Consider the following 26,143-nt stretch of genomic DNA (forward strand, 5'->3'; position numbering starts at 1 on the left):
TATGCTAAAGATAATATTTGATATATATCCTGTAACGACCCAACTTTCCGGACTAAGTTGAGGTCATTACTCAATACTACGACTCGACCACACAACACAAAATTTATAATGAACCAGCTACAATTTCTTAAAACGTTAGGAATATAACAACAAAACGGTATCGGGCCCTGTTTCAAATCACAGTTGCAAAAGTTTTGAATAAAATCTCAAGTCATCAAATCCAAAATTCACAAAGGTTTCAAATAAAATTTGTAAGTTATAAACAGAATGTAACGACCCAACTCCTTATACTGAATCGAAGTCATTACTCAATATAGAACAAGTGGTTTAAGTCATAAAATTTTATTAAGAGCATACGGTTCAAGAAATTCATTTATAAAAGCATAAACAAGGTAGTCGTGCAAAAATGTAAAAACGTTCTGAAATCCTACTCGGGCCCTATCTACATAAAAGATAGTGAAAAATAAAAAAAATACTCAAACTCAAATGCTAAAATCTGAAATAAGAAATAAGCGGAAGCGGTAGTCCCTATGGCCCTCCTCGGTCTCACTTCGGGTCGCTCGCCAGTTTGCCCTTGCCCTTGCCTCGTCCTCTACCTGAAAACATAAAATGGAGAGAATGAGTATAAAAATACTCAGTAAGGGACCCACTACTAGTCCCACTAGGTGCCTGTTAACTTCCTGTTAGAGTCCTGATAACTGGTACCCAATCTCTGGCACGTTCCCGAACACGTGCAATCATGCGCTCCCGTAGGAACGTAACTCTGGTCTTCGGTGCCCGGGGACACCTAGGACAGTCGGGATGCGAGGACCCCGTCGAGTCACTCGAGTCATGTCTATATCATGCTAGACTGGCGTCCCGTCGGACCACACAGTCCTCAATAGGTGGTGATCCCGAAGGACACCCATGCAGGTACGACTCTAACAGAATCAAGCTAACAGGTACCCTAATTGCAGTATACATACACATGGCATCAGCATATAACATGTCACATAATCATTTCTACATTCTCCGTCCCGACATTCGTCGTAAGCATAATGGATCTTGCCACACATAACAGGCTATAGCACAACTATATCGTCATTTGCATCATACTAGCGTTTATTTCAGGCATCATACTGTCAAATCCTCAATATGCAACATAGGGCATACACAGTCTCATACTTCAAACATGAAACTAGTAGTAGAATCTCTTACCTGGAGATTCACTCGACGAGTCCTAACCGCAAGACACGTGTGCTTTCCAAGCAACGGGATCCTAAATATTTAATAACGCCAAAGTTCGTAAATAAGTCACCAACGGCTAACGGTTAAAACTCGGTTGAAATAACTTACCCCAGAAAAGGTTGCAGTGGTTGAGCCCCTACTGAAGAAAATCTCCCGCTGCAGCAGTTACTCGGTCCAAGACATTCCTTAGGAAAAATAATTTAATTTAGTCCAAATTAAATTATTTAGCGCCCAAAACATTGGGTCGTATTGGGGAAATGCCCAAAATAAATACTTAATTTACCAAAAATAGGTGGGAGGAGCCAAAATAAGCTTGGCGGCTCGGCTGGAAAATAGGGCAGGAACCGGCTCGGCTTGGAGGCTGGAGATCGGCTCGGCTCGCGGTGCAGACAGGCGCGGCTCAGCTTGGACAGGAACTACGCGTGCGGCTCGGCTTGCAACAGGAGGGAGACGCGGCTCGGCTACGCAGAAGCGCGCGGCGCGGCTCACACGCGGGTGCACGCGGGCGCGGGTCGGTTTCCGGAATACGGCGCGCGTTGGCTCGGGTCGCGGAGCGGGTCTTCGGTCGGGTCTGATCTTCGCGCAGAGTGACGCTGACTTCCGGACTCGGGTTGCGCGACGGGTTGCGGTGGTCCGGCTTAAATGCGGCTTCGCTCGGCGGCTGCGGACGGGGGCTGCTCGGCGTCGAAACGAAGCGACGCGATTCGGCTTCGGCTGGCCGCCACGATTCGGCTTGCAGACGCGATGGGCTTCGGCTTCGGCTTGCGACTCCCGACTGAAGGCGGCTTCGATCCTTGGCGTGCGGCGGCTTCGATCCTTGGCGCGCGGCGGCTCGACGTGGACCGATCTTCGACGCTGCTGGGAGACCGGCGTGGTGACCTACGGCGGTTGACTAGCGGCGGCGGCGGCGGCGGCGGCGGGGGAGATTGGGATTTAGGGTTTTCTTCTTTTTTTTTTTTTTTCACTTCTTGGGGAAGAGGTGAACTACACGCTTTCCAAAGCCCCCTTTTATAAAAGAATTAATACTAAATAAAAAACATAAATATTATTTCTTTTATCCCCCCTTTTTTTTTTTCTTCCTACTTTAGTCCAAATAACAACCAACTTAACAAATTAAATCACCCACAAAAATCTCTAAATCTTCATTAATCACAAGTAAAAATTTCCTCAATTCGAAAGAAATTTCAAGAATTTTACTCTTAAGACGATAAAAAGGGAAGACAAATTTGGCGGGGCGTTACAATCTCCCCTCCTTAGAAAACTTTCGTCCTCGAAAGTTCTAATCCTCGAACAGCTCGGGGTACTGGGCTCTCATGTCCTCTTCTTTCTCCCACGTGGCCTCTTCCACTCCATGGTTCTGCCAAAGGATCTTGACCAGTGGGATTTCTCGACTGCGAAGCTTCTTGACCTCTCTTGCCAAGACCTCGACAGGCTGCTCCTCGTAGCTCAAGTTCTCGCTAAACTGTAGTGGCTCGAAGTCCACCACGTGTGTTGGGTCTGCGACATATTTCCTCAGCATGGAGATATGAAATACGTCGTGCACTGCAGCAAGGGATGGGGGTAGCGCCAAGCGATAAGCCACGGGGCCAATCCGCTCCAGTATCTCGAACGGCCCTACGAAGCGTGGACTCAGCTTCCCCTTCTTCGCGAACCTCAGAACACCCTTCATGGGTGCAACCTTCAGAAAGACCATATCTCCTACTTCGAACTCGAGATCCTTACGTCGTACATCAGCATAACTCTTCTGTCTGCTCTGTGCTGTCAGCATACGAGCTCGGATCTTCTGTATGGCTGCGTTGGTCGTCTGCACTAATTCGGGGCCTAGCATCCTCTGCTCTCCAACCTCGCCCCAGCAGACAGGGGATCTACAGCACTTGCCATACAGAGCCTCGAACGGTGCCATACCGATAGTAGCCTGGTAGCTGTTGTTATAGGCAAACTCCATCAGATGCAGATGGGAGTCCCAACTTCCTGAAAACTCTAATACGCAGGCTCGCAGCATGTCTTCTAAAATCTGGTTCAATCTCTCTGTCTGACCATCAGTCTGAGGGTGGAATGCCGTGCTGAAGTCCAACCTCGTACCTAATGCAAGTTGAAGTCCTTTCCAGAACTTCGATGTGAAACGGGCGTCTCTGTCTGAAATGATGGATACGGGTACTCCATGTAGTCTCACAATCTCTGTCATATATAGCTGCCCCCACTTACTGGCAGTGTAAGTGGATTTCCCTGGCACGAAATGGGCCGACTTCGTGAGTCTGTCGACCACGACCCAGATCACCGTGTAGCCCCTTAGGGTCTTGGGCAGTCCCGTAATAAAATCCATCGACACACTCTCCCACTTCCACCCTGGCACACTCAAGGGTTGCAACAACCCTGCTGGATGCTGCCTAGGTGCCTTCACCTGCTGGCACACCAAGCATCTACTGACAAATTCTGCCACATCCCTCTTCATGCCCCTCCACCAATAGACACTCCTTAAGTCCTGGTACATCTTCGTACTCCCAGGGTGCATGGTAAACGGGGAACTGTGAGCCTCAGTCAAAAGCTCCGTCTTAACTGCGCTGTCTTCCGGCACACAGAGGCGTCCTTCAAACATAAGGCCATCGTCAGAGGATATGGAGAAGCCTTCACCTTGCTCTGTCTCTACCACGCGACGCTTCTCTGCCAGATAAGGATCATTCAGCTGAGCAGCAATGATCTTTTGCCTCAAGGTTGGCTGGACTGTCAACTGAGCCAACTGTGCGGTAACCTCACCTACTGAGACTGCAATCTCTGCCCTCTCAAAGTCCCTGAGTAAGGGGGTCTGCTTGGTGATTAGCGCTGCTGAATGTGCAACTTTCCTACTTAGCGCATCAGCCACTACATTCGCTTTACCTGGGTGGTATAGGATCTCGCAGTCGTAGTCTTTCACCAACTCAAGCCACCTCCTCTGCCTCATGTTCAACTCCTTCTGGGTGAAGAAGTACTTCAGGCTCTTATGATCGGTGTAAATCTGAATCTTCTCACCGTACAGATAGTGCCTCCATATCTTCAGTGCAAAGACCACAGCTGCCAATTCCAAGTCATGGGTAGGGTAGTTCTGCTCATGGATCTTCAACTGGCGGGAGGCATAAGCAACTACCTTACCCTGCTGCATCAGGACACAACCTAGTCCCTTCTTGGAGGCGTCACTATAGATTACAAAGTTTCCCGAACCATCGGGCACTGTCAGGACCGGTGCAGTCACTAGCTTCTGTTTGAGCTCCTGAAAGCTCTTCTCGCAAGCTGGGCTCCAGACAAAAGGGGTTCCCTTCCTGGTCAACTGGGTCAACGGGCTGGCTATACGTGAGAAGTCTTCCACGAACCTCCTGTAGTAACCCGCCAAGCCCAGAAAACTTCGAATTTCACTAACCGTGGACGGTCGAGTCCAGTTGGTCACCGCTTCAATCTTTGCGGGATCTACTGAAACTCCCTCACTGGAAACCACATGGCCAAGAAATGTCACCTTCCTTAACCAGAATTCACACTTGGAGAACTTGGCATACAACTTGTTGGCTCGAAGGGTCTCCAAAACTTGGTGTAAGTGCTCCTCGTGCTCAGCCTCAGTTTTTGAGTAAATGAGGATGTCGTCAATGAAGACTATGACGAACGAGTCTAGAAACTCCTTAAACACCCTGTTCATCAGATCCATGAATACTGCAGGAGCGTTAGTCAAGCCGAAAGACATCACAACGAATTCGTAATGTCCGTACCTCGATCGAAAGGCCGTCTTGGGGATGTCACCGTCCCTAATCCTCAACTGGTGATAGCCTGATCGCAGGTCGATCTTGGAGAAGACGGTGGCTCCCTGCAACTGATCGAACAGGTCATCAATCCTGGGCAAGGGGTAGCGGTTTTTGACTGTCACCTTGTTCAGCTCTCGGTAGTCAATACAAAGGCGCATTGACCCATCCTTCTTCTTCACGAACAATACTGGGGCTCCCCAAGGCGACACACTGGGCCGGATGAAGCCTTTGTCCAGCAACTCCTGTAATTGGACCTTCAACTCCTTTAGTTCGGCTGGAGCCATTCTGTAAGGGGCCCTCGAGATAGGAGCAGTGCCCGGCTCTAACTCGATGGCGAAGTCTACCTCTCTGGGGGGCGGAAGTCCTGGGAGTTCGTCTGGGAAAACGTCGGGGTACTCTCTTACCACGGGTTCGGAGGATAGGGAAACTTCTGGCTCTCTCACATCCACTACGCTTGCCAAAATACCCCAAGTACCCTGGCTGAGTAGTTTACTGGCCTTCATGGCTGAGATGACCTTGGGTATACATACCATACCTGCCCCCCTGAATTTGAAACTAGCCTCGGAGGGAGGGTTGAAAACAACTTCCTTGCCATAACAGTCTATATTGGCATGGTTGGCTGACAGCCAATCCATGCCTAGTATCACATCAAAATCCTGCATGTCTAACACTAGCAAGGTCACGTCTAACATACGATTCGCTATCTCTACCCGACATGCCTTTATTTGTTCTTTGGACAACAGGACCTCCCCAGATGGAGTAGAAACCGACAAAACACTACCCAAAGGCTCTACCTCTAAACCCACATGCTGAACGAAAACGGAGGATATAAACGAGTGGGATGACCCAGAGTCAAATAGCACAAAAGCATAGTGCCCCAAAATTGGGAGCGTACCTGTCACCACAGTGCCAGCTCGCTCGGCCTCCTGCCGGGTAGTGGCGAAAACTCTCCCCTGCTGGGCCGCAGAAGGCTGGGGCGGTGTCGTCTCAAAGGGTTTCCGAGGACACATATCAGCAGTGTGCCCCGGCTGTCTGCACCTAAAGCAGACTCCACTTCCAGCCAAGCAACGACCTCCGTGGACTCTCCCGCAGGTAGTACAAGCGGGTAGCTCTCTCAGAGTCCTCCCGGCTGCTGCAAGCTCCCGTCGGTGTCTCTGGAAGACACCTCCTGACCTCAGTGTTCGCTGCGGTGCTACGTCAGGCTGCGTCTCAACCTTTCTCTTCTGTCCCAAGGCTGACCCTCTGCCGGCAGCCTTAGACGCATCGGCTCTCTCAGGCAGGCTCAAATCCAGTGCTATACGTAGTGCATCAGCATGCGTGGCTGGGCGGAGGGCTCTGACAATGCCCTGAAGGTCTAGCCTGAGTCCTCTAACAAATTTCTCCGTCCTGGCAGCCTCATCTCTTACCATATCGGGAGCAAAGCGGGACAGCATATCGAACTCGGCGTCGTACTGCTCCACCGTCATGTCGCCTTGCTCCAAGTTTAGGAACTCTTGCAGCTTGGCGTGCTTCACATTGGCGGAGAAAAACTTAGCATAGAAGTTCTCCTTGAACTGCTCCCATGTTATTTTGCTTACATCGCCCCCTAGCATTCTCTCCGCGGTCTCCCACCAGGCGGTGCCCCTGTCCTCCAAGAAGAAGACTGCACACTGCACCTTCTGTTCTTCTGGGCACTTCATGTACCGGAAAATAGTCTCTATGGACGTCAACCACATTTGGGCCTTTGTGGGGTTGTCCATGGATCCGTCAAAGGTCTTGGGATTATACTTCCTGAAATCCCGTAAGTGTTTCGCCTCGGCCGACAGTTGAACTGGTACTGGTTGAGCTTCCTCAGGGGCTGGAGGAGCGACGGCCTGAGCCTGAACAGGGGCGGCCTGGGCCTGAGCAGGGGCGGCCTCGGCCTGAACAGGGGCGGCCTGGTTCTGCTGGGCGGCAAGGAAAGGCGCCAAAGCAGCTTGCAGCATGTCCTGATAACGCTGCTCCATTGCGGCGAGATCCGCCTGGGTGACCGGTGCGTTTGGGTCGACTGCCGGTGCAACAGGTGGCGCCTCCGGCTGGCCACGACCGGCTCCTCTGCCTCCCCTACCACCTCCTCGGCGTGTACCTCTACGTGGCGGCATTCTCCCTAAAATTCACCAACAAACTTCTCACCACAAGAACTTAACACCCTATATCTAGGTCTTAGACTATTCAGGCAAAATTGTAATCTTAACATTAGCAAGGCTTTAGACATACCTGGCGAGTGCCGAAGGACCGTATAGCCATAGGGTGAAGTAAAACCAAAAACAAAAATGACTTACATCGTAGGTCAGTCTACAGAACCTAAAACACTGTGCTCTGATACCAACTGTAACGACCCAACTCCTTATACTGAATCGAAGTCATTACTCAATATAGAACAAGTGGTTTAAGTCATAAAATTTTATTAAGAGCATACGGTTCAAGAAATTCATTTATAAAAGCATAAACAAGGTAGTCGTGCAAAAATGTAAAAACGTTCTGAAATCCTACTCGGGCCCTATCTACATAAAAGATAGTGAAAAATAAAAAAAATACTCAAACTCAAATGCTAAAATCTGAAATAAGAAATAAGCGGAAGCGGTAGTCCCTATGGCCCTCCTCGGTCTCACTTCGGGTCGCTCGCCAGTTTGCCCTTGCCCTTGCCTCGTCCTCTACCTGAAAACATAAAATGGAGAGAATGAGTATAAAAATACTCAGTAAGGGACCCACTACTAGTCCCACTAGGTGCCTGTTAACTTCCTGTTAGAGTCCTGATAACTGGTACCCAATCTCTGGCACGTTCCCGAACACGTGCAATCATGCGCTCCCGTAGGAACGTAACTCTGGTCTTCGGTGCCCGGGGACACCTAGGACAGTCGGGATGCGAGGACCCCGTCGAGTCACTCGAGTCATGTCTATATCATGCTAGACTGGCGTCCCGTCGGACCACACAGTCCTCAATAGGTGGTGATCCCGAAGGACACCCATGCAGGTACGACTCTAACAGAATCAAGCTAACAGGTACCCTAATTGCAGTATACATACACATGGCATCAGCATATAACATGTCACATAATCATTTCTACATTCTCCGTCCCGACATTCGTCGTAAGCATAATGGATCTTGCCACACATAACAGGCTATAGCACAACTATATCGTCATTTGCATCATACTAGCGTTTATTTCAGGCATCATACTGTCAAATCCTCAATATGCAACATAGGGCATACACAGTCTCATACTTCAAACATGAAACTAGTAGTAGAATCTCTTACCTGGAGATTCACTCGACGAGTCCTAACCGCAAGACACGTGTGCTTTCCAAGCAACGGGATCCTAAATATTTAATAACGCCAAAGTTCGTAAATAAGTCACCAACGGCTAACGGTTAAAACTCGGTTGAAATAACTTACCCCAGAAAAGGTTGCAGTGGTTGAGCCCCTACTGAAGAAAATCTCCCGCTGCAGCAGTTACTCGGTCCAAGACGTTCCTTAGGAAAAATAATTTAATTTAGTCCAAATTAAATTATTTAGCGCCCAAAACATTGGGTCGTATTGGGGAAATGCCCAAAATAAATACTTAATTTACCAAAAATAGGTGGGAGGAGCCAAAATAAGCTTGGCGGCTCGGCTGGAAAATAGGGCAGGAACCGGCTCGGCTTGGAGGCTGGAGATCGGCTCGGCTCGCGGTGCAGACAGGCGCGGCTCAGCTTGGACAGGAACTACGCGTGCGGCTCGGCTTGCAACAGGAGGGAGACGCGGCTCGGCTACGCAGAAGCGCGCGGCGCGGCTCACACGCGGGTGCACGCGGGCGCGGGTCGGTTTCCGGAATACGGCGCGCGTTGGCTCGGGTCGCGGAGCGGGTCTTCGGTCGGGTCTGATCTTCGCGCAGAGTGACGCTGACTTCCGGACTCGGGTTGCGCGACGGGTTGCGGTGGTCCGGCTTAAATGCGGCTTCGCTCGGCGGCTGCGGACGGGGGCTGCTCGGCGTCGAAACGAAGCGACGCGATTCGGCTTCGGCTGGCCGCCACGATTCGGCTTGCAGACGCGATGGGCTTCGGCTTCGGCTTGCGACTCCCGACTGAAGGCGGCTTCGATCCTTGGCGTGCGGCGGCTTCGATCCTTGGCGCGCGGCGGCTCGACGTGGACCGATCTTCGACGCTGCTGGGAGACCGGCGTGGTGACCTACGGCGGTTGACTAGCGGCGGCGGCGGCGGCGGCGGCGGGGGAGATTGGGATTTAGGGTTTTCTTCTTTTTTTTTTTTTTTCACTTCTTGGGGAAGAGGTGAACTACACGCTTTCCAAAGCCCCCTTTTATAAAAGAATTAATACTAAATAAAAAACATAAATATTATTTCTTTTATCCCCCCCTTTTTTTTTTCTTCCTACTTTAGTCCAAATAACAACCAACTTAACAAATTAAATCACCCACAAAAATCTCTAAATCTTCATTAATCACAAGTAAAAATTTCCTCAATTCGAAAGAAATTTCAAGAATTTTACTCTTAAGACGATAAAAAGGGAAGACAAATTTGGCGGGGCGTTACACAGAAAATCACCAAAACAGATATTCTAACAAAATACATCAGCGGAAGCGAAAATAAAATCAGACACGTCCATATGGCCTTCACGCATCCTTTCTGCCCCTCGTCGGTTTGCCCCTAGCCGTGCCCTTACCTGAAAAGTTAAGAAGAGAAAGGGTGAGTATAAACATACCCAGTAACGGACCCACTACTGGGCCCGTTAGGGGACAACAGTTAACTTCCTATTCGGGGGTGCCCTACATAACAGTCTAGTGGTTCCGTAGAACGCACATATCAGTCCAGTGCTCCCGAAGGATGCACATATCAGTCTAGTGCTCCCGGAGGATGCACCTATCAGTCTACACCCTCAGTTGCTATACGCGTCACCAATTCGCACACCATTAGGGAAAACCCTAGACCCAATCAACTAACCAACCAAAACCGGACTCACTGTCCTTCCCCGTCCAAACTCCATGATCAACATCCAGACCAATGATTACTACATACTGAACCGTAACTTCAAGGTCCATCAATATAGAATCCCAATCTACAATTAGCAGTCACAGTACCTTTACATCAGACAAAATATAATAACAGTGCTTAACAGTCAACACACATACAGTTATTCAGTACAGTCACTAACGTGTAATCCCCTGTGGATTACTACGTTTCCAGCCTCGATCTGAGGTCCAGTAGTAGGAAAACCCTTACCTGATACTCGGTTATGCCTCTCGATCGAATCCACGCTCAACAGATCAACCCGAGGAAAGAAGGCAATCTCTAATTCAACTTGCCGCGGAACCCGAGGACGAATGCGCCAACTCCTTAATACCTTCAAGGGATGAAAAGTAGAATCATATCTTATTCCAATATTCCAATTCGAATTGGACGTAGCAACATCAGGGAATTCATCAAAATAATCCTTACCGAAGACTCACCGTGGCCCGGAGTGGAGTAAGGAAGACTTAGGTGCCTCGGTGAAACAAGGAGCTCGACTTGGCTTGAAGGCGTTCGGCTCGGCTCGGCTCCACCTCGGCTTGGCCTCAACTCACAGCTCGCTCAACCCGGCTCGCGGCTCGGCTCAACTCGGCTCGCGACTCGGCTCACTCGGCTCGCGGCTCGGCTCGCGGCTCGGCTCACTCGACTCGCGGCTCGGCTCACTCGGCTCGCGGCTCGGCTCACTCGGCTCACTCGGCTCCAGCCCGCGGCTTGCTCGAATCGGATCCGTGGCTCGGGTCTGGTTTTTGCTCCACCCGACAACGCTCGAGTGAGAGACGTCGACAGTGGACGTGGGTGGCTCTCCTCGGCGTTCAGGGCTGCGTCGGGAACACAAACTGAAGTGGAGCCGTCGACGGTGACAGAGACGGAGGAAGAGGGAGAGCTATCGGCTGCCGGCGGTTGGAAGCGAATCGGAAATGGATGGCTACGACGGACGAGCGTCTGCGGTCGTCGGTGAGGAACTGTAAAGAAGAAGAAGAAGAAGAAGAGATGGGCTGTTGCGACCGAAGGGCTGACGACGACGAGGCAGAGAAGAAGAAGAGAAGACGGGCTGGTGTGCGTGTCGGGCGGCGGTTGTCGGGAGAAGAAGGAAAGGCTGTCGGGGAAAGGAAGAAGAAAGAAAGAAAAAAAAACTGAGGGGCGGCGCGCTTAGGGTTTTATTTTAAATATATATATATATATATTAAATAATCAATAATTATTATTAAAAACATATATATATATATATACATTAAATAATCAATAATTATTATTAAAAACAAAACATTAATATTAAAGATAATATATTAATTAAAATTAATTATAATTTATATTAAAACATTACTATTAAATAATTAAATATTAAAAAAATAATATTAGTATTTTAAATAAATAAGAAATAAAAAGTTAGTAATATTAAAAATAAAATGATAAATTACCTAATAATAATAATATAAGTAAATATTATATTATTATTTTATCGTTTTTACAAAAATTCCTAAATTCCCGAAAATTCACCTAAAATACTAAAATTTTACCTCGATCTTCGGGGCGTTACATATCCCACCCTAATTTTTCACATTAGTTTCAATTCAAAGTGTAACGCCCCGCCAAATTTGTCTTCCCTTTTTATCGTCTTAAGAGTAAAATTCTTGAAATTTCTTTCGAATTGAGGAAATTTTTACTTGTGATTAATGAAGATTTAGAGATTTTTGTGGGTGATTTAATTTGTTAAGTTGGTTGTTATTTGGACTAAAGTAGGAAGAAAAAAAAAAGGGGGGATAAAAGAAATAATATTTATGTTTTTTATTTAGTATTAATTCTTTTATAAAAGGGGGCTTTGGAAAGCGTGTAGTTCACCTCTTCCCCAAGAAGTGAAAAAAAAAAAAAAAGAAGAAAACCCTAAATCCCAATCTCCCCCGCCGCCGCCGCCGCCGCCGCCGCTAGTCAACCGCCGTAGGTCACCACGCCGGTCTCCCAGCAGCGTCGAAGATCGGTCCACGTCGAGCCGCCGCGCGCCAAGGATCGAAGCCGCCGCACGCCAAGGATCGAAGCCGCCTTCAGTCGGGAGTCGCAAGCCGAAGCCGAAGCCCATCGCGTCTGCAAGCCGAATCGTGGCGGCCAGCCGAAGCCGAATCGCGTCGCTTCGTTTCGACGCCGAGCAGCCCCCGTCCGCAGCCGCCGAGCGAAGCCGCATTTAAGCCGGACCACCGCAACCCGTCGCGCAACCCGAGTCCGGAAGTCAGCGTCACTCTGCGCGAAGATCAGACCCGACCGAAGACCCGCTCCGCGACCCGAGCCAACGCGCGCCGTATTCCGGAAACCGACCCGCGCCCGCGTGCACCCGCGTGTGAGCCGCGCCGCGCGCTTCTGCGTAGCCGAGCCGCGTCTCCCTCCTGTTGCAAGCCGAGCCGCACGCGTAGTTCCTGTCCAAGCTGAGCCGCGCCTGTCTGCACCGCGAGCCGAGCCGATCTCCAGCCTCCAAGCCGAGCCGGTTCCTGCCCTATTTTCCAGCCGAGCCGCCAAGCTTATTTTGGCTCCTCCCACCTATTTTTGGTAAATTAAGTATTTATTTTGGGCATTTCCCCAATACGACCCAATGTTTTGGGCGCTAAATAATTTAATTTGGACTAAATTAAATTATTTTTCCTAAGGAACGTCTTGGACCGAGTAACTGCTGCAGCGGGAGATTTTCTTCAGTAGGGGCTCAACCACTGCAACCTTTTCTGGGGTAAGTTATTTCAACCGAGTTTTAACCGTTAGCCGTTGGTGACTTATTTACGAACTTTGGCGTTATTAAATATTTAGGATCCCGTTGCTTGGAAAGCACACGTGTCTTGCGGTTAGGACTCGTCGAGTGAATCTCCAGGTAAGAGATTCTACTACTAGTTTCATGTTTGAAGTATGAGACTGTGTATGCCCTATGTTGCATATTGAGGATTTGACAGTATGATGCCTGAAATAAACGCTAGTATGATGCAAATGACGATATAGTTGTGCTATAGCCTGTTATGTGTGGCAAGATCCATTATGCTTACGACGAATGTCGGGACGGAGAATGTAGAAATGATTATGTGACATGTTATATGCTGATGCCATGTGTATGTATACTGCAATTAGGGTACCTGTTAGCTTGATTCTGTTAGAGTCGTACCTGCATGGGTGTCCTTCGGGATCACCACCTATTGAGGACTGTGTGGTCCGACGGGACGCCAGTCTAGCATGATATAGACATGACTCGAGTGACTCGACGGGGTCCTCGCATCCCGACTGTCCTAGGTGTCCCCGGGCACCGAAGACCAGAGTTACGTTCCTACGGGAGCGCATGATTGCACGTGTTCGGGAACGTGCCAGAGATTGGGTACCAGTTATCAGGACTCTAACAGGAAGTTAACAGGCACCTAGTGGGACTAGTAGTGGGTCCCTTACTGAGTATTTTTATACTCATTCTCTCCATTTTATGTTTTCAGGTAGAGGACGAGGCAAGGGCAAGGGCAAACTGGCGAGCGACCCGAAGTGAGACCGAGGAGGGCCATAGGGACTACCGCTTCCGCTTATTTCTTATTTCAGATTTTAGCATTTGAGTTTGAGTATTTTTTTATTTTTCACTATCTTTTATGTAGATAGGGCCCGAGTAGGATTTCAGAACGTTTTTACATTTTTGCACGACTACCTTGTTTATGCTTTTATAAATGAATTTCTTGAACCGTATGCTCTTAATAAAATTTTATGACTTAAACCACTTGTTCTATATTGAGTAATGACTTCGATTCAGTATAAGGAGTTGGGTCGTTACAGTTGGTATCAGAGCACAGTGTTTTAGGTTCTGTAGACTGACCTACGATGTAAGTCATTTTTGTTTTTGGTTTTACTTCACCCTATGGCTATACGGTCCTTCGGCACTCGCCAGGTATGTCTAAAGCCTTGCTAATGTTAAGATTACAATTTTGCCTGAATAGTCTAAGACCTAGATATAGGGTGTTAAGTTCTTGTGGTGAGAAGTTTGTTGGTGAATTTTAGGGAGAATGCCGCCACGTAGAGGTACACGCCGAGGAGGTGGTAGGGGAGGCAGAGGAGCCGGTCGTGGCCAGCCGGAGGCGCCACCTGTTGCACCGGCAGTCGACCCAAACGCACCGGTCACCCAGGCGGATCTCGCCGCAATGGAGCAGCGTTATCAGGACATGCTGCAAGCTGCTTTGGCGCCTTTCCTTGCCGCCCAGCAGAACCAGGCCGCCCCTGTTCAGGACGAGGCCGCCCCTGTTCAGGCCGAGGCCGCCCCTGCTCAGGCCCAGGCCGCCCCTGTTCAGGCTCAGGCCGTCGCTCCTCCAGCCCCTGAGGAAGCTCAACCAGTACCAGTTCAACTGTCGGCCGAGGCGAAACACTTACGGGATTTCAGGAAGTATAATCCCAAGACCTTTGACGGATCCATGGACAACCCCACAAAGGCCCAAATGTGGTTGACGTCCATAGAGACTATTTTCCGGTACATGAAGTGCCCAGAAGAACAGAAGGTGCAGTGTGCAGTCTTCTTCTTGGAGGACAGGGGCACCGCCTGGTGGGAGACCGCGGAGAGAATGCTAGGGGGCGATGTAAGCAAAATAACATGGGAGCAGTTCAAGGAGAACTTCTATGCTAAGTTTTTCTCCGCCAATGTGAAGCACGCCAAGCTGCAAGAGTTCCTAAACTTGGAGCAAGGCGACATGACGGTGGAGCAGTACGACGCCGAGTTCGATATGCTGTCCCGCTTTGCTCCCGATATGGTAAGAGATGAGGCTGCCAGGACGGAGAAATTTGTTAGAGGACTCAGGCTAGACCTTCAGGGCATTGTCAGAGCCCTCCGCCCAGCCACGCATGCTGATGCACTACGTATAGCACTGGATTTGAGCCTGCCTGAGAGAGCCGATGCGTCTAAGGCTGCCGGCAGAGGGTCAGCCTTGGGACAGAAGAGAAAGGTTGAGACGCAGCCTGACGTAGCACCGCAGCGAACACTGAGGTCAGGAGGTGTCTTCCAGAGACACCGACGGGAGCTTGCAGCAGCCGGGAGGACTCTGAGAGAGCTACCCGCTTGTACTACCTGCGGGAGAGTCCACGGAGGTCGTTGCTTGGCTGGAAGTGGAGTCTGCTTTAGGTGCAGACAGCCGGGGCACACTGCTGATATGTGTCCTCGGAAACCCTTTGAGACGACACCGCCCCAGCCTTCTGCGGCCCAGCAGGGGAGAGTTTTCGCCACTACCCGGCAGGAGGCCGAGCGAGCTGGCACTGTGGTGACAGGTACGCTCCCAATTTTGGGGCACTATGCTTTTGTGCTATTTGACTCTGGGTCATCCCACTCGTTTATATCCTCCGTTTTCGTTCAGCATGTGGGTTTAGAGGTAGAGCCTTTGGGTAGTGTTTTGTCGGTTTCTACTCCATCTGGGGAGGTCCTGTTGTCCAAAGAACAAATAAAGGCATGTCGGGTAGAGATAGCGAATCGTATGTTAGACGTGACCTTGCTAGTGTTAGACATGCAGGATTTTGATGTGATACTAGGCATGGATTGGCTGTCAGCCAACCATGCCAATATAGACTGTTATGGCAAGGAAGTTGTTTTCAACCCTCCCTCCGAGGCTAGTTTCAAATTCAGGGGGGCAGGTATGGTATGTATACCCAAGGTCATCTCAGCCATGAAGGCCAGTAAACTACTCAGCCAGGGTACTTGGGGTATTTTGGCAAGCGTAGTGGATGTGAGAGAGCCAGAAGTTTCCCTATCCTCCGAACCCGTGGTAAGAGAGTACCCCGACGTTTTCCCAGACGAACTCCCAGGACTTCCGCCCCCCAGAGAGGTAGACTTCGCCATCGAGTTAGAGCCGGGCACTGCTCCTATCTCGAGGGCCCCTTACAGAATGGCTCCAGCCGAACTAAAGGAGTTGAAGGTCCAATTACAGGAGTTGCTGGACAAAGGCTTCATCCGGCCCAGTGTGTCGCCTTGGGGAGCCCCAGTATTGTTCGTGAAGAAGAAGGATGGGTCAATGCGCCTTTGTATTGACTACCGAGAGCTGAACAAGGTGACAGTCAAAAACCGCTACCCCTTGCCCAGGATTGATGACCTGTTCGATCAGTTGCAGGGAGCCACCGTCTTCTCCAAGATCGACCTGCGATCAGGCTATCACCAGTTGAGGATTAGGGACGGTGACATCCCCAAGACGGCCTTTCGATCGAGGTACGGACATTACGAATTCGTTGTGATGTCTTTCGGCTTGACTAACGCTCCTGCAGTATTCATGGATCTGATGAACAGGGTGTTTAAGGAGTTTCTAGACTCGTTCGTCATAGTCTTCATTGACGACATCCTCATTTACTCAAAAACTGAGGCTGAGCACGAGGAGCACTTACACCAAGTTTTGGAGACCCTTCGAGCCAACAAGTTGTATGCCAAGTTCTCCAAGTGTGAATTCTGGTTAAGGAAGGTGACATTTCTTGGCCATGTGGTTTCCAGTGAGGGAGTTTCAGTAGATCCCGCAAAGATTGAAGCGGTGACCAACTGGACTCGACCGTCCACGGTTAGTGAAATTCGAAGTTTTCTGGGCTTGGCGGGTTACTACAGGAGGTTCGTGGAAGACTTCTCACGTATAGCCAGCCCGTTGACCCAGTTGACCAGGAAGGGAACCCCTTTTGTCTGGAGCCCAGCTTGCGAGAAGAGCTTTCAGGAGCTCAAACAGAAGCTAGTGACTGCACCGGTCCTGACAGTGCCCGATGGTTCGGGAAACTTTGTAATCTATAGTGACGCCTCCAAGAAGGGACTAGGTTGTGTCCTGATGCAGCAGGGTAAGGTAGTTGCTTATGCCTCCCGCCAGTTGAAGATCCATGAGCAGAACTACCCTACCCATGACTTGGAATTGGCAGCTGTGGTCTTTGCACTGAAGATATGGAGGCACTATCTGTACGGTGAGAAGATTCAGATTTACACCGATCATAAGAGCCTGAAGTACTTCTTCACCCAGAAGGAGTTGAACATGAGGCAGAGGAGGTGGCTTGAGTTGGTGAAAGACTACGACTGCGAGATCCTATACCACCCAGGTAAAGCGAATGTAGTGGCTGATGCGCTAAGTAGGAAAGTTGCACATTCAGCAGCGCTAATCACCAAGCAGACCCCCTTACTCAGGGACTTTGAGAGGGCAGAGATTGCAGTCTCAGTAGGTGAGGTTACCGCACAGTTGGCTCAGTTGACAGTCCAGCCAACCTTGAGGCAAAAGATCATTGCTGCTCAGCTGAATGATCCTTATCTGGCAGAGAAGCGTCGCGTGGTAGAGACAGAGCAAGGTGAAGGCTTCTCCATATCCTCTGACGATGGCCTTATGTTTGAAGGACGCCTCTGTGTGCCGGAAGACAGCGCAGTTAAGACGGAGCTTTTGACTGAGGCTCACAGTTCCCCGTTTACCATGCACCCTGGGAGTACGAAGATGTACCAGGACTTAAGGAGTGTCTATTGGTGGAGGGGCATGAAGAGGGATGTGGCAGAATTTGTCAGTAGATGCTTGGTGTGCCAGCAGGTGAAGGCACCTAGGCAGCATCCAGCAGGGTTGTTGCAACCCTTGAGTGTGCCAGGGTGGAAGTGGGAGAGTGTGTCGATGGATTTTATTACGGGACTGCCCAAGACCCTAAGGGGCTACACGGTGATCTGGGTCGTGGTCGACAGACTCACGAAGTCGGCCCATTTCGTGCCAGGGAAATCCACTTACACTGCCAGTAAGTGGGGGCAGCTATATATGACAGAGATTGTGAGACTACATGGAGTACCCGTATCCATCATTTCAGACAGAGACGCCCGTTTCACATCGAAGTTCTGGAAAGGACTTCAACTTGCATTAGGTACGAGGTTGGACTTCAGCACGGCATTCCACCCTCAGACTGATGGTCAGACAGAGAGATTGAACCAGATTTTAGAAGACATGCTGCGAGCCTGCGTATTAGAGTTTTCAGGAAGTTGGGACTCCCATCTGCATCTGATGGAGTTTGCCTATAACAACAGCTACCAGGCTACTATCGGTATGGCACCGTTCGAGGCTCTGTATGGCAAGTGCTGTAGATCCCCTGTCTGCTGGGGCGAGGTTGGAGAGCAGAGGATGCTAGGCCCCGAATTAGTGCAGACGACCAACGCAGCCATACAGAAGATCCGAGCTCGTATGCTGACAGCACAGAGCAGACAGAAGAGTTATGCTGATGTACGACGTAAGGATCTCGAGTTCGAAGTAGGAGATATGGTCTTTCTGAAGGTTGCACCCATGAAGGGTGTTCTGAGGTTCGCGAAGAAGGGGAAGCTGAGTCCACGCTTCGTAGGGCCGTTCGAGATACTGGAGCGGATTGGCCCCGTGGCTTATCGCTTGGCGCTACCCCCATCCCTTGCTGCAGTGCACGACGTATTTCATATCTCCATGCTGAGGAAATATGTCGCAGACCCAACACACGTGGTGGACTTCGAGCCACTACAGTTTAGCGAGAACTTGAGCTACGAGGAGCAGCCTGTCGAGGTCTTGGCAAGAGAGGTCAAGAAGCTTCGCAGTCGAGAAATCCCACTGGTCAAGATCCTTTGGCAGAACCATGGAGTGGAAGAGGCCACGTGGGAGAAAGAAGAGGACATGAGAGCCCAGTACCCCGAGCTGTTCGAGGATTAGAACTTTCGAGGACGAAAGTTTTCTAAGGAGGGGAGATTGTAACGCCCCGCCAAATTTGTCTTCCCTTTTTATCGTCTTAAGAGTAAAATTCTTGAAATTTCTTTCGAATTGAGGAAATTTTTACTTGTGATTAATGAAGATTTAGAGATTTTTGTGGGTGATTTAATTTGTTAAGTTGGTTGTTATTTGGACTAAAGTAGGAAGAAAAAAAAAAGGGGGGATAAAAGAAATAATATTTATGTTTTTTATTTAGTATTAATTCTTTTATAAAAGGGGGCTTTGGAAAGCGTGTAGTTCACCTCTTCCCCAAGAAGTGAAAAAAAAAAAAAAAGAAGAAAACCCTAAATCCCAATCTCCCCCGCCGCCGCCGCCGCCGCCGCCGCTAGTCAACCGCCGTAGGTCACCACGCCGGTCTCCCAGCAGCGTCGAAGATCGGTCCACGTCGAGCCGCCGCGCGCCAAGGATCGAAGCCGCCGCACGCCAAGGATCGAAGCCGCCTTCAGTCGGGAGTCGCAAGCCGAAGCCGAAGCCCATCGCGTCTGCAAGCCGAATCGTGGCGGCCAGCCGAAGCCGAATCGCGTCGCTTCGTTTCGACGCCGAGCAGCCCCCGTCCGCAGCCGCCGAGCGAAGCCGCATTTAAGCCGGACCACCGCAACCCGTCGCGCAACCCGAGTCCGGAAGTCAGCGTCACTCTGCGCGAAGATCAGACCCGACCGAAGACCCGCTCCGCGACCCGAGCCAACGCGCGCCGTATTCCGGAAACCGACCCGCGCCCGCGTGCACCCGCGTGTGAGCCGCGCCGCGCGCTTCTGCGTAGCCGAGCCGCGTCTCCCTCCTGTTGCAAGCCGAGCCGCACGCGTAGTTCCTGTCCAAGCTGAGCCGCGCCTGTCTGCACCGCGAGCCGAGCCGATCTCCAGCCTCCAAGCCGAGCCGGTTCCTGCCCTATTTTCCAGCCGAGCCGCCAAGCTTATTTTGGCTCCTCCCACCTATTTTTGGTAAATTAAGTATTTATTTTGGGCATTTCCCCAATACGACCCAATGTTTTGGGCGCTAAATAATTTAATTTGGACTAAATTAAATTATTTTTCCTAAGGAACGTCTTGGACCGAGTAACTGCTGCAGCGGGAGATTTTCTTCAGTAGGGGCTCAACCACTGCAACCTTTTCTGGGGTAAGTTATTTCAACCGAGTTTTAACCGTTAGCCGTTGGTGACTTATTTACGAACTTTGGCGTTATTAAATATTTAGGATCCCGTTGCTTGGAAAGCACACGTGTCTTGCGGTTAGGACTCGTCGAGTGAATCTCCAGGTAAGAGATTCTACTACTAGTTTCATGTTTGAAGTATGAGACTGTGTATGCCCTATGTTGCATATTGAGGATTTGACAGTATGATGCCTGAAATAAACGCTAGTATGATGCAAATGACGATATAGTTGTGCTATAGCCTGTTATGTGTGGCAAGATCCATTATGCTTACGACGAATGTCGGGACGGAGAATGTAGAAATGATTATGTGACATGTTATATGCTGATGCCATGTGTATGTATACTGCAATTAGGGTACCTGTTAGCTTGATTCTGTTAGAGTCGTACCTGCATGGGTGTCCTTCGGGATCACCACCTATTGAGGACTGTGTGGTCCGACGGGACGCCAGTCTAGCATGATATAGACATGACTCGAGTGACTCGACGGGGTCCTCGCATCCCGACTGTCCTAGGTGTCCCCGGGCACCGAAGACCAGAGTTACGTTCCTACGGGAGCGCATGATTGCACGTGTTCGGGAACGTGCCAGAGATTGGGTACCAGTTATCAGGACTCTAACAGGAAGTTAACAGGCACCTAGTGGGACTAGTAGTGGGTCCCTTACTGAGTATTTTTATACTCATTCTCTCCATTTTATGTTTTCAGGTAGAGGACGAGGCAAGGGCAAGGGCAAACTGGCGAGCGACCCGAAGTGAGACCGAGGAGGGCCATAGGGACTACCGCTTCCGCTTATTTCTTATTTCAGATTTTAGCATTTGAGTTTGAGTATTTTTTTATTTTTCACTATCTTTTATGTAGATAGGGCCCGAGTAGGATTTCAGAACGTTTTTACATTTTTGCACGACTACCTTGTTTATGCTTTTATAAATGAATTTCTTGAACCGTATGCTCTTAATAAAATTTTATGACTTAAACCACTTGTTCTATATTGAGTAATGACTTCGATTCAGTATAAGGAGTTGGGTCGTTACACAAAGTTTTAAAATTTATTTTTAAATCTAAATTTTACACCTTAATTTTAGATTATTAGTTTGAAAGATAATATTTGATATATATCCCACCCTAATTTTACATGTTGATTTAAATTCAAATTTCTAACATTATTTTTAAATCCAAATTTTAGATTGTTAGTTTGAATCCCTAAGATTATGCCAAAGATAATATTTGATATATTTCTAATATATATCCCACTCCATTCAAATTTTAAACATTATTTTCCATTATTTATGAAACAATAATTTAAAATACAATGGTAGGGATGATTCAAATTGATTGTGCAATTGTCCTACAAATTTGCTGAAATTAAATCTTGCCAATTTAATAATATTTTAGCACAATGCTTTTTAGTTAATTATTTTCACACATTTTGAATAATTTTGTCAATTATTTTCAATCACCGAAGATTTGAAGGTATGGGACAAAAGGAACTCACTGTATTTTCTTTGAAGGAAATTTGAAGAACTCACAAAAATTTGAGGACTTTGAATCCCCTTTGAAGGAAAAGTTGAACGGCAGAAAATGTTGAAGATACGATTGTCGTGGTTTGTGTACGAATGACAGAAAATATTGAATTGCCTTTGAACGAACGGCAGAAAATGGTAGAAATCCCCTTTGAAGATGTTTCGAATGGAAGCGGACGAACGAATGCAAAATACAAAGGGAAGCGAACGGACGAACGTTGGTTCTTCAGACTCGAAGTGATGGGAAGCGAAAAGAAACGAACGGAAGCGAACTCGAAGTAAAGTGACGAAGGCGAACGAACGAAGCTAACGAATAAAGATTTAAAGATGCGAACGGACGAAGTGACGAAGCCAAGGAGAAGTGATGAAGGCTCGAACGGACGAAGATTTGATGGTTTTTTTTTCTATTTTGGAGGAAAGTAGAATATTCTATTGTGGGTGCAAAGTAATATTTAATTATAGAGTATTTGGGGATTAGTAAACAATTGTATTTAGGAATCACATTTATCACTTAGGTAGGAACATTTAAGACATTGCTTTCCCTATTTTTATTTAAAAAATTTCAAACATTATGAAAAGGATATCTCCCCTAGCTTTTGGTTTCAAAGTGTATCAGTTGTAAACACTTTTAAGTCAAAGTCTAGTAAACTCTAACTATATTCTCTTTTGTATTATCTAGTTTAAGAGCAGAGTTAAAGGTTGTGAATAGTACAAAAAAAATATTAAGAGAGTGATCTTGTAATTAAAATCAAGAAGAGATTTATTCTACGTGGTTGTAATAATTTCTTACATGATAGTTTTCTTTTCGGTGACTCGTTGGTTTTCTATAGTTCTAGAGTGTTCTACCTACTTTATTTTTGTGTTTTCATTTAATTTCTCAGTTATTCCTCCATTAATAGTGAGAAGTTTTTCTAAAATTATCTTTCCTTTTGTTTTCCAAATGGATGCTTTAAGTTGAGTTGTTAGGTTACATATGGTTTCTTATTTCTTATTGATATAACATATTTAAATTCAACTATTTGTACATAAAGAAAAACCAAAAAGTCATTGTAGGAAAATCAAAGGAAATAGACAATTATAGTGTAGTTTATATTGTACAATAATTTTGAATATCTTTAAAAAAAACAAATCATTTGGGAGGGATAATGAAGGATCATAATTGAAAGTTCCCAAAAATCTTGATTTTTTTTCTACTTTTTATAGGGTCATTTTCAAATATAGCATAATGAACCAAAAACATATGTTCATACATGAGATCCAAACTTTGATTAATTCCAAGATATTGTTATCAATCTTTATATAGATATAGTGCAACTATATTTCTTGAATTCATCAAATAACAATGCACAACCTTTGAATCAATAGAAGACATTAACGTTAGAGTATATAGATATAAGATTGATGAATTGATTATCGATGCGTCATATATTATTGTTCTTGTAGAGAAATATACTCATATATTATTGATATGTATTGTAGTAAAAATACATTTCTTTCGATTTAGAGATGTGTAAGTAGATCTAATTTGGGAGTAGAGTATGTTAATATTTTCCATTCAGCTTTTAAGGAGCGGTGTTGTCTTTTCTTCTCCCAAATATTCAGGAGAGGCTTTATGAAAAAATTTCTTTTCCAATCCATGTGGGTGGCAAAAACATAGGTTGAGCTTGCAGTCACAATCCCATGGATCAGAACAATCAATACGACTATTGCATGGAATGTTTACAACATTTCTAGCATCTGCCACGAACATTTCTGAAATATTTTAATTGTTAATCGTCATACGATAAGATAACAATTACGAAAAGGAAAAAATATTATTCATAAACGATTGAAATTGATTTATATATATACCTGAGATAATGAAAAACATTAAGAACAACATAGCGAACTTTGTCGAGGACTTCACCATATCAAATGACTATGGGTTAGTATTATTATGATTTGGAAGATTTGAATTTGTTTGTGTGCTTTTGAATGAATAATATATCATAATTTATAGTAAAATGTTGTAGCTTAGAGTGGAAGAAATTATATGAGATAGTTGCAACAATAAGAAAGCTAAAATGATTAAAATTTAGTATATGTCTACCATTTTTAGGTTTTGCAAACTTAGCAAAACCAAGGGGAGTTGGCTCAAAACCCAAAATTAAGAAAGTCATAAAACTAAATGCAACAAAATTTCCTGTGAGCAGACGTAAAATAGAATTTCTCTTTCAATACACTTTTAATTACTATACTTTTGTAATACCAAAAAAAATCTAAAATAATGAAAGGTCCAAAATTTAAAATGTGTGGTTGCTCATTAAGCGTTGATTGGTATTAGATATGTTGTTGATATACTTGAAGTGTTGATCTGTAACGACCCAACTTTCCGGACTAAGCTGAGGTCACTACCAAATACCAAAACTCGACCATCCAACATAAAATTTAAAACGGACCAGTTACGATTCATTAAAAGCATTAGAAATCTTACAAAAAGACGGTTTCGGGCCCTATTTTAAATCAATCATAAAAAGTCTCAAATAAAAACTCAAGTCATCAGTTCAAAAGCACAAGTCAAATATTCTGACAAAATACATAGCGGAAGCGATAAGAAAACCAGACGCGTCCATATGGCATTCACGCGTCCTTCCTGCCTCTCGCCGGTCTGCCCCTCGCTGTGCCCTTACCTGAAAAGTTAACGAAGAGAAAAGGGTGAGTATAAACATACCAAGTAAGGGACCCACTACTGGGCCCGTTAGGGGTCAACAGTTAACTTCCTATTCGGGGGTACCCTACATAACAGTCTAGTGGTCCCGTAGAACGCACCCATCAGTCTAGTGCTCCCGAAGGATGCACATATCAGTCTAGTGCTCCCGAAGGATGCACGCATCAGTCTAGTGCTCCCGAAGGATGCACATATCAGTCTAGTGCTCCCGAAGGATGCACACATCAGTCTAGTGCTCCCGAAGGATGCACACATCAGTCTAGTGCTCCCGAAGGATGCACACATCAGTCTAGTGCTCCCGAAGGATGCACATATCCGTAAGGCACACTACCCCATAGATGAAGCTAACCGTTACCTCTCGGTCTATACTAAATCGTCTACCACAGTCATACCACAATCATCAATCATTTTACAATTTCCCTAAAGGCTTTACTGGCCAGGTAGTATAAGCTTAAACCATTACACCCTCAGCCCGCTCAAGATCCCGATGCAATGGGGCCTGTCGGGCCTGTCGCCTTGCCTGGATGATACAGTATCTCACAATCGTAATCCTTCACTAACTCAAGCCACCTTCGCTGTCTCATATTCAATTCTTTCTGAGTAAAGAAGTATTTCAAGCTCTTATGATCCGTGAATATCTGTATCTTTTCACCATATAAGTAATGCCTCCATATTTTCAAAGCAAAAACCACTGCTGCCAACTCTAGATCATGTGTAGGGTAGTTCTGCTCATGACTCTTCAACTGACGGGACGCATAAGCGACCACCTTACCCTGCTGCATCAAAACGCAACCCAAACCCTTCTTGGAAGCATCACTATAAACCACAAAACTGCCAGAACCATCAGGTACAATAAGAACCGGTGCGGTAACTAGCTTCTGTTTAAGGTTCTGGAAACTGTCCTCACATGCCTTGCTCCAAACAAAAGGAGCTCCCTTTCTGGTCAACTGAGTGAGAGGAGTAGCTATACGAGAAAAGTTCTCCACAAACCGTCGATAATAACCTGCTAAACCCAGAAAGCTACGAACCTCACTGACAGTGGAAGGTCGGGTCCAACCGGTGACTGCCTCTATCTTAGCTGGATCCACAGAGACCCCAGCCTTAGAAACCACGTGACCCAGAAAGGACACCTGTTTCAGCCAAAACTCGCATTTCGAGAACTTTGCATACAACTTATTATCCCGAAGTGTTTGCAAAACCATACGTAAATGCTCCTCATGTTCGGCCTCCGTCTTGGAGTATATCAAGATATCGTCGATAAACACGATCACAAAAGTATCTAGGAACTCCCTAAACACTCTGTTCATCAAGTCCATAAACACTGCCGGAGCATTCGTCAAACCAAAAGACATCACAATAAACTCGTAGTGTCCATACCTGGAACGAAATGCTGTCTTCGGTACATCCTCATCCTTAATCCTCAGCTGATGGTATCCCGACCGAAGATCAATCTTAGAGAACACTGTGGCTCCCTGTAACTGGTCGAATAGATCGTCAATCCTGGGCAAGGGATATCTGTTCATTACAGTCACCTTGTTCAACTCCCTATAGTCAATGCATAGACGCATCGATCCATCCTTCTTCTTAACAAATAAAACTGGCGCACCCCAAGGTGACACGCTCAGTCAAATGAATCCCTTATCAAGCAATTCCTGTAACTGTACCTTCAGTTCTTTCAGTTCTGCGGGGGCCATTCTGTAAGGGGCCCTGGATATAGGAACCGTGCCCGGCTCCAACTCTATGGCAAACTCAACCTCCCTGTGCGGAGGTAACCCTGGAAGTTCCTCAGGAAAGACATCCGGATAGTCCCTCACTACTGGTTCTGATGACAGGGATACATCGGCCTCCCTAGTATCCACCACGCTCGCTAAGATACCCCAAGTACCCTGACTGAGCAGTTTACTGGCCCTGATGGCTGAGATTACCTGAGGCAACGACCTTGACCCTTCTCCCTTAAATTTAAAACTGGCCCTCGAGGGAGGGTTAAACGTTACCTCCTTACGGGAACAATCTATGCTGGCGTGGTTAGCAGCTAACCAATCCATACCCAGGATTACATCAAAGTCGAG

General features: G+C 47.2%; 2 protein-coding genes across 2 annotated transcripts; one reads left to right on the forward strand and one right to left on the reverse strand.

Moving 5' to 3' along the window:
- Window positions 1–359: 359 nt before the first annotated feature.
- On the reverse strand, window positions 360–9,534 carry LOC127144002 (uncharacterized). Its single transcript, XM_051079383.1, has 2 exons — window positions 5,887–9,534; window positions 360–596 (listed from the first exon to the last, which is right to left on the reverse strand). Exons 1-2 carry the CDS (start codon window positions 7,109–7,111, stop codon window positions 547–549), a joined length of 1,275 nt encoding a protein of 424 aa, XP_050935340.1. The 5' UTR covers window positions 7,112–9,534; the 3' UTR covers window positions 360–546.
- A 4,705-nt stretch (window positions 9,535–14,239) lies between these two features.
- On the forward strand, window positions 14,240–20,788 carry LOC127144003 (uncharacterized). Its single transcript, XM_051079384.1, has 2 exons — window positions 14,240–15,263; window positions 20,553–20,788. The coding sequence occupies exons 1-2, from the start codon at window positions 14,420–14,422 to the stop codon at window positions 20,600–20,602; spliced, it is 894 nt and encodes a 297-aa protein (XP_050935341.1). The 5' UTR covers window positions 14,240–14,419; the 3' UTR covers window positions 20,603–20,788.
- Window positions 20,789–26,143: the final 5,355 nt, after the last annotated feature.

The sequence above is a fragment of the Cucumis melo genome, chromosome 11, assembly GCF_025177605.1.
Source record: "Cucumis melo cultivar AY chromosome 11, USDA_Cmelo_AY_1.0, whole genome shotgun sequence".
In the NCBI taxonomy this organism is placed as follows: Eukaryota; Viridiplantae; Streptophyta; class Magnoliopsida; order Cucurbitales; family Cucurbitaceae; genus Cucumis; species Cucumis melo.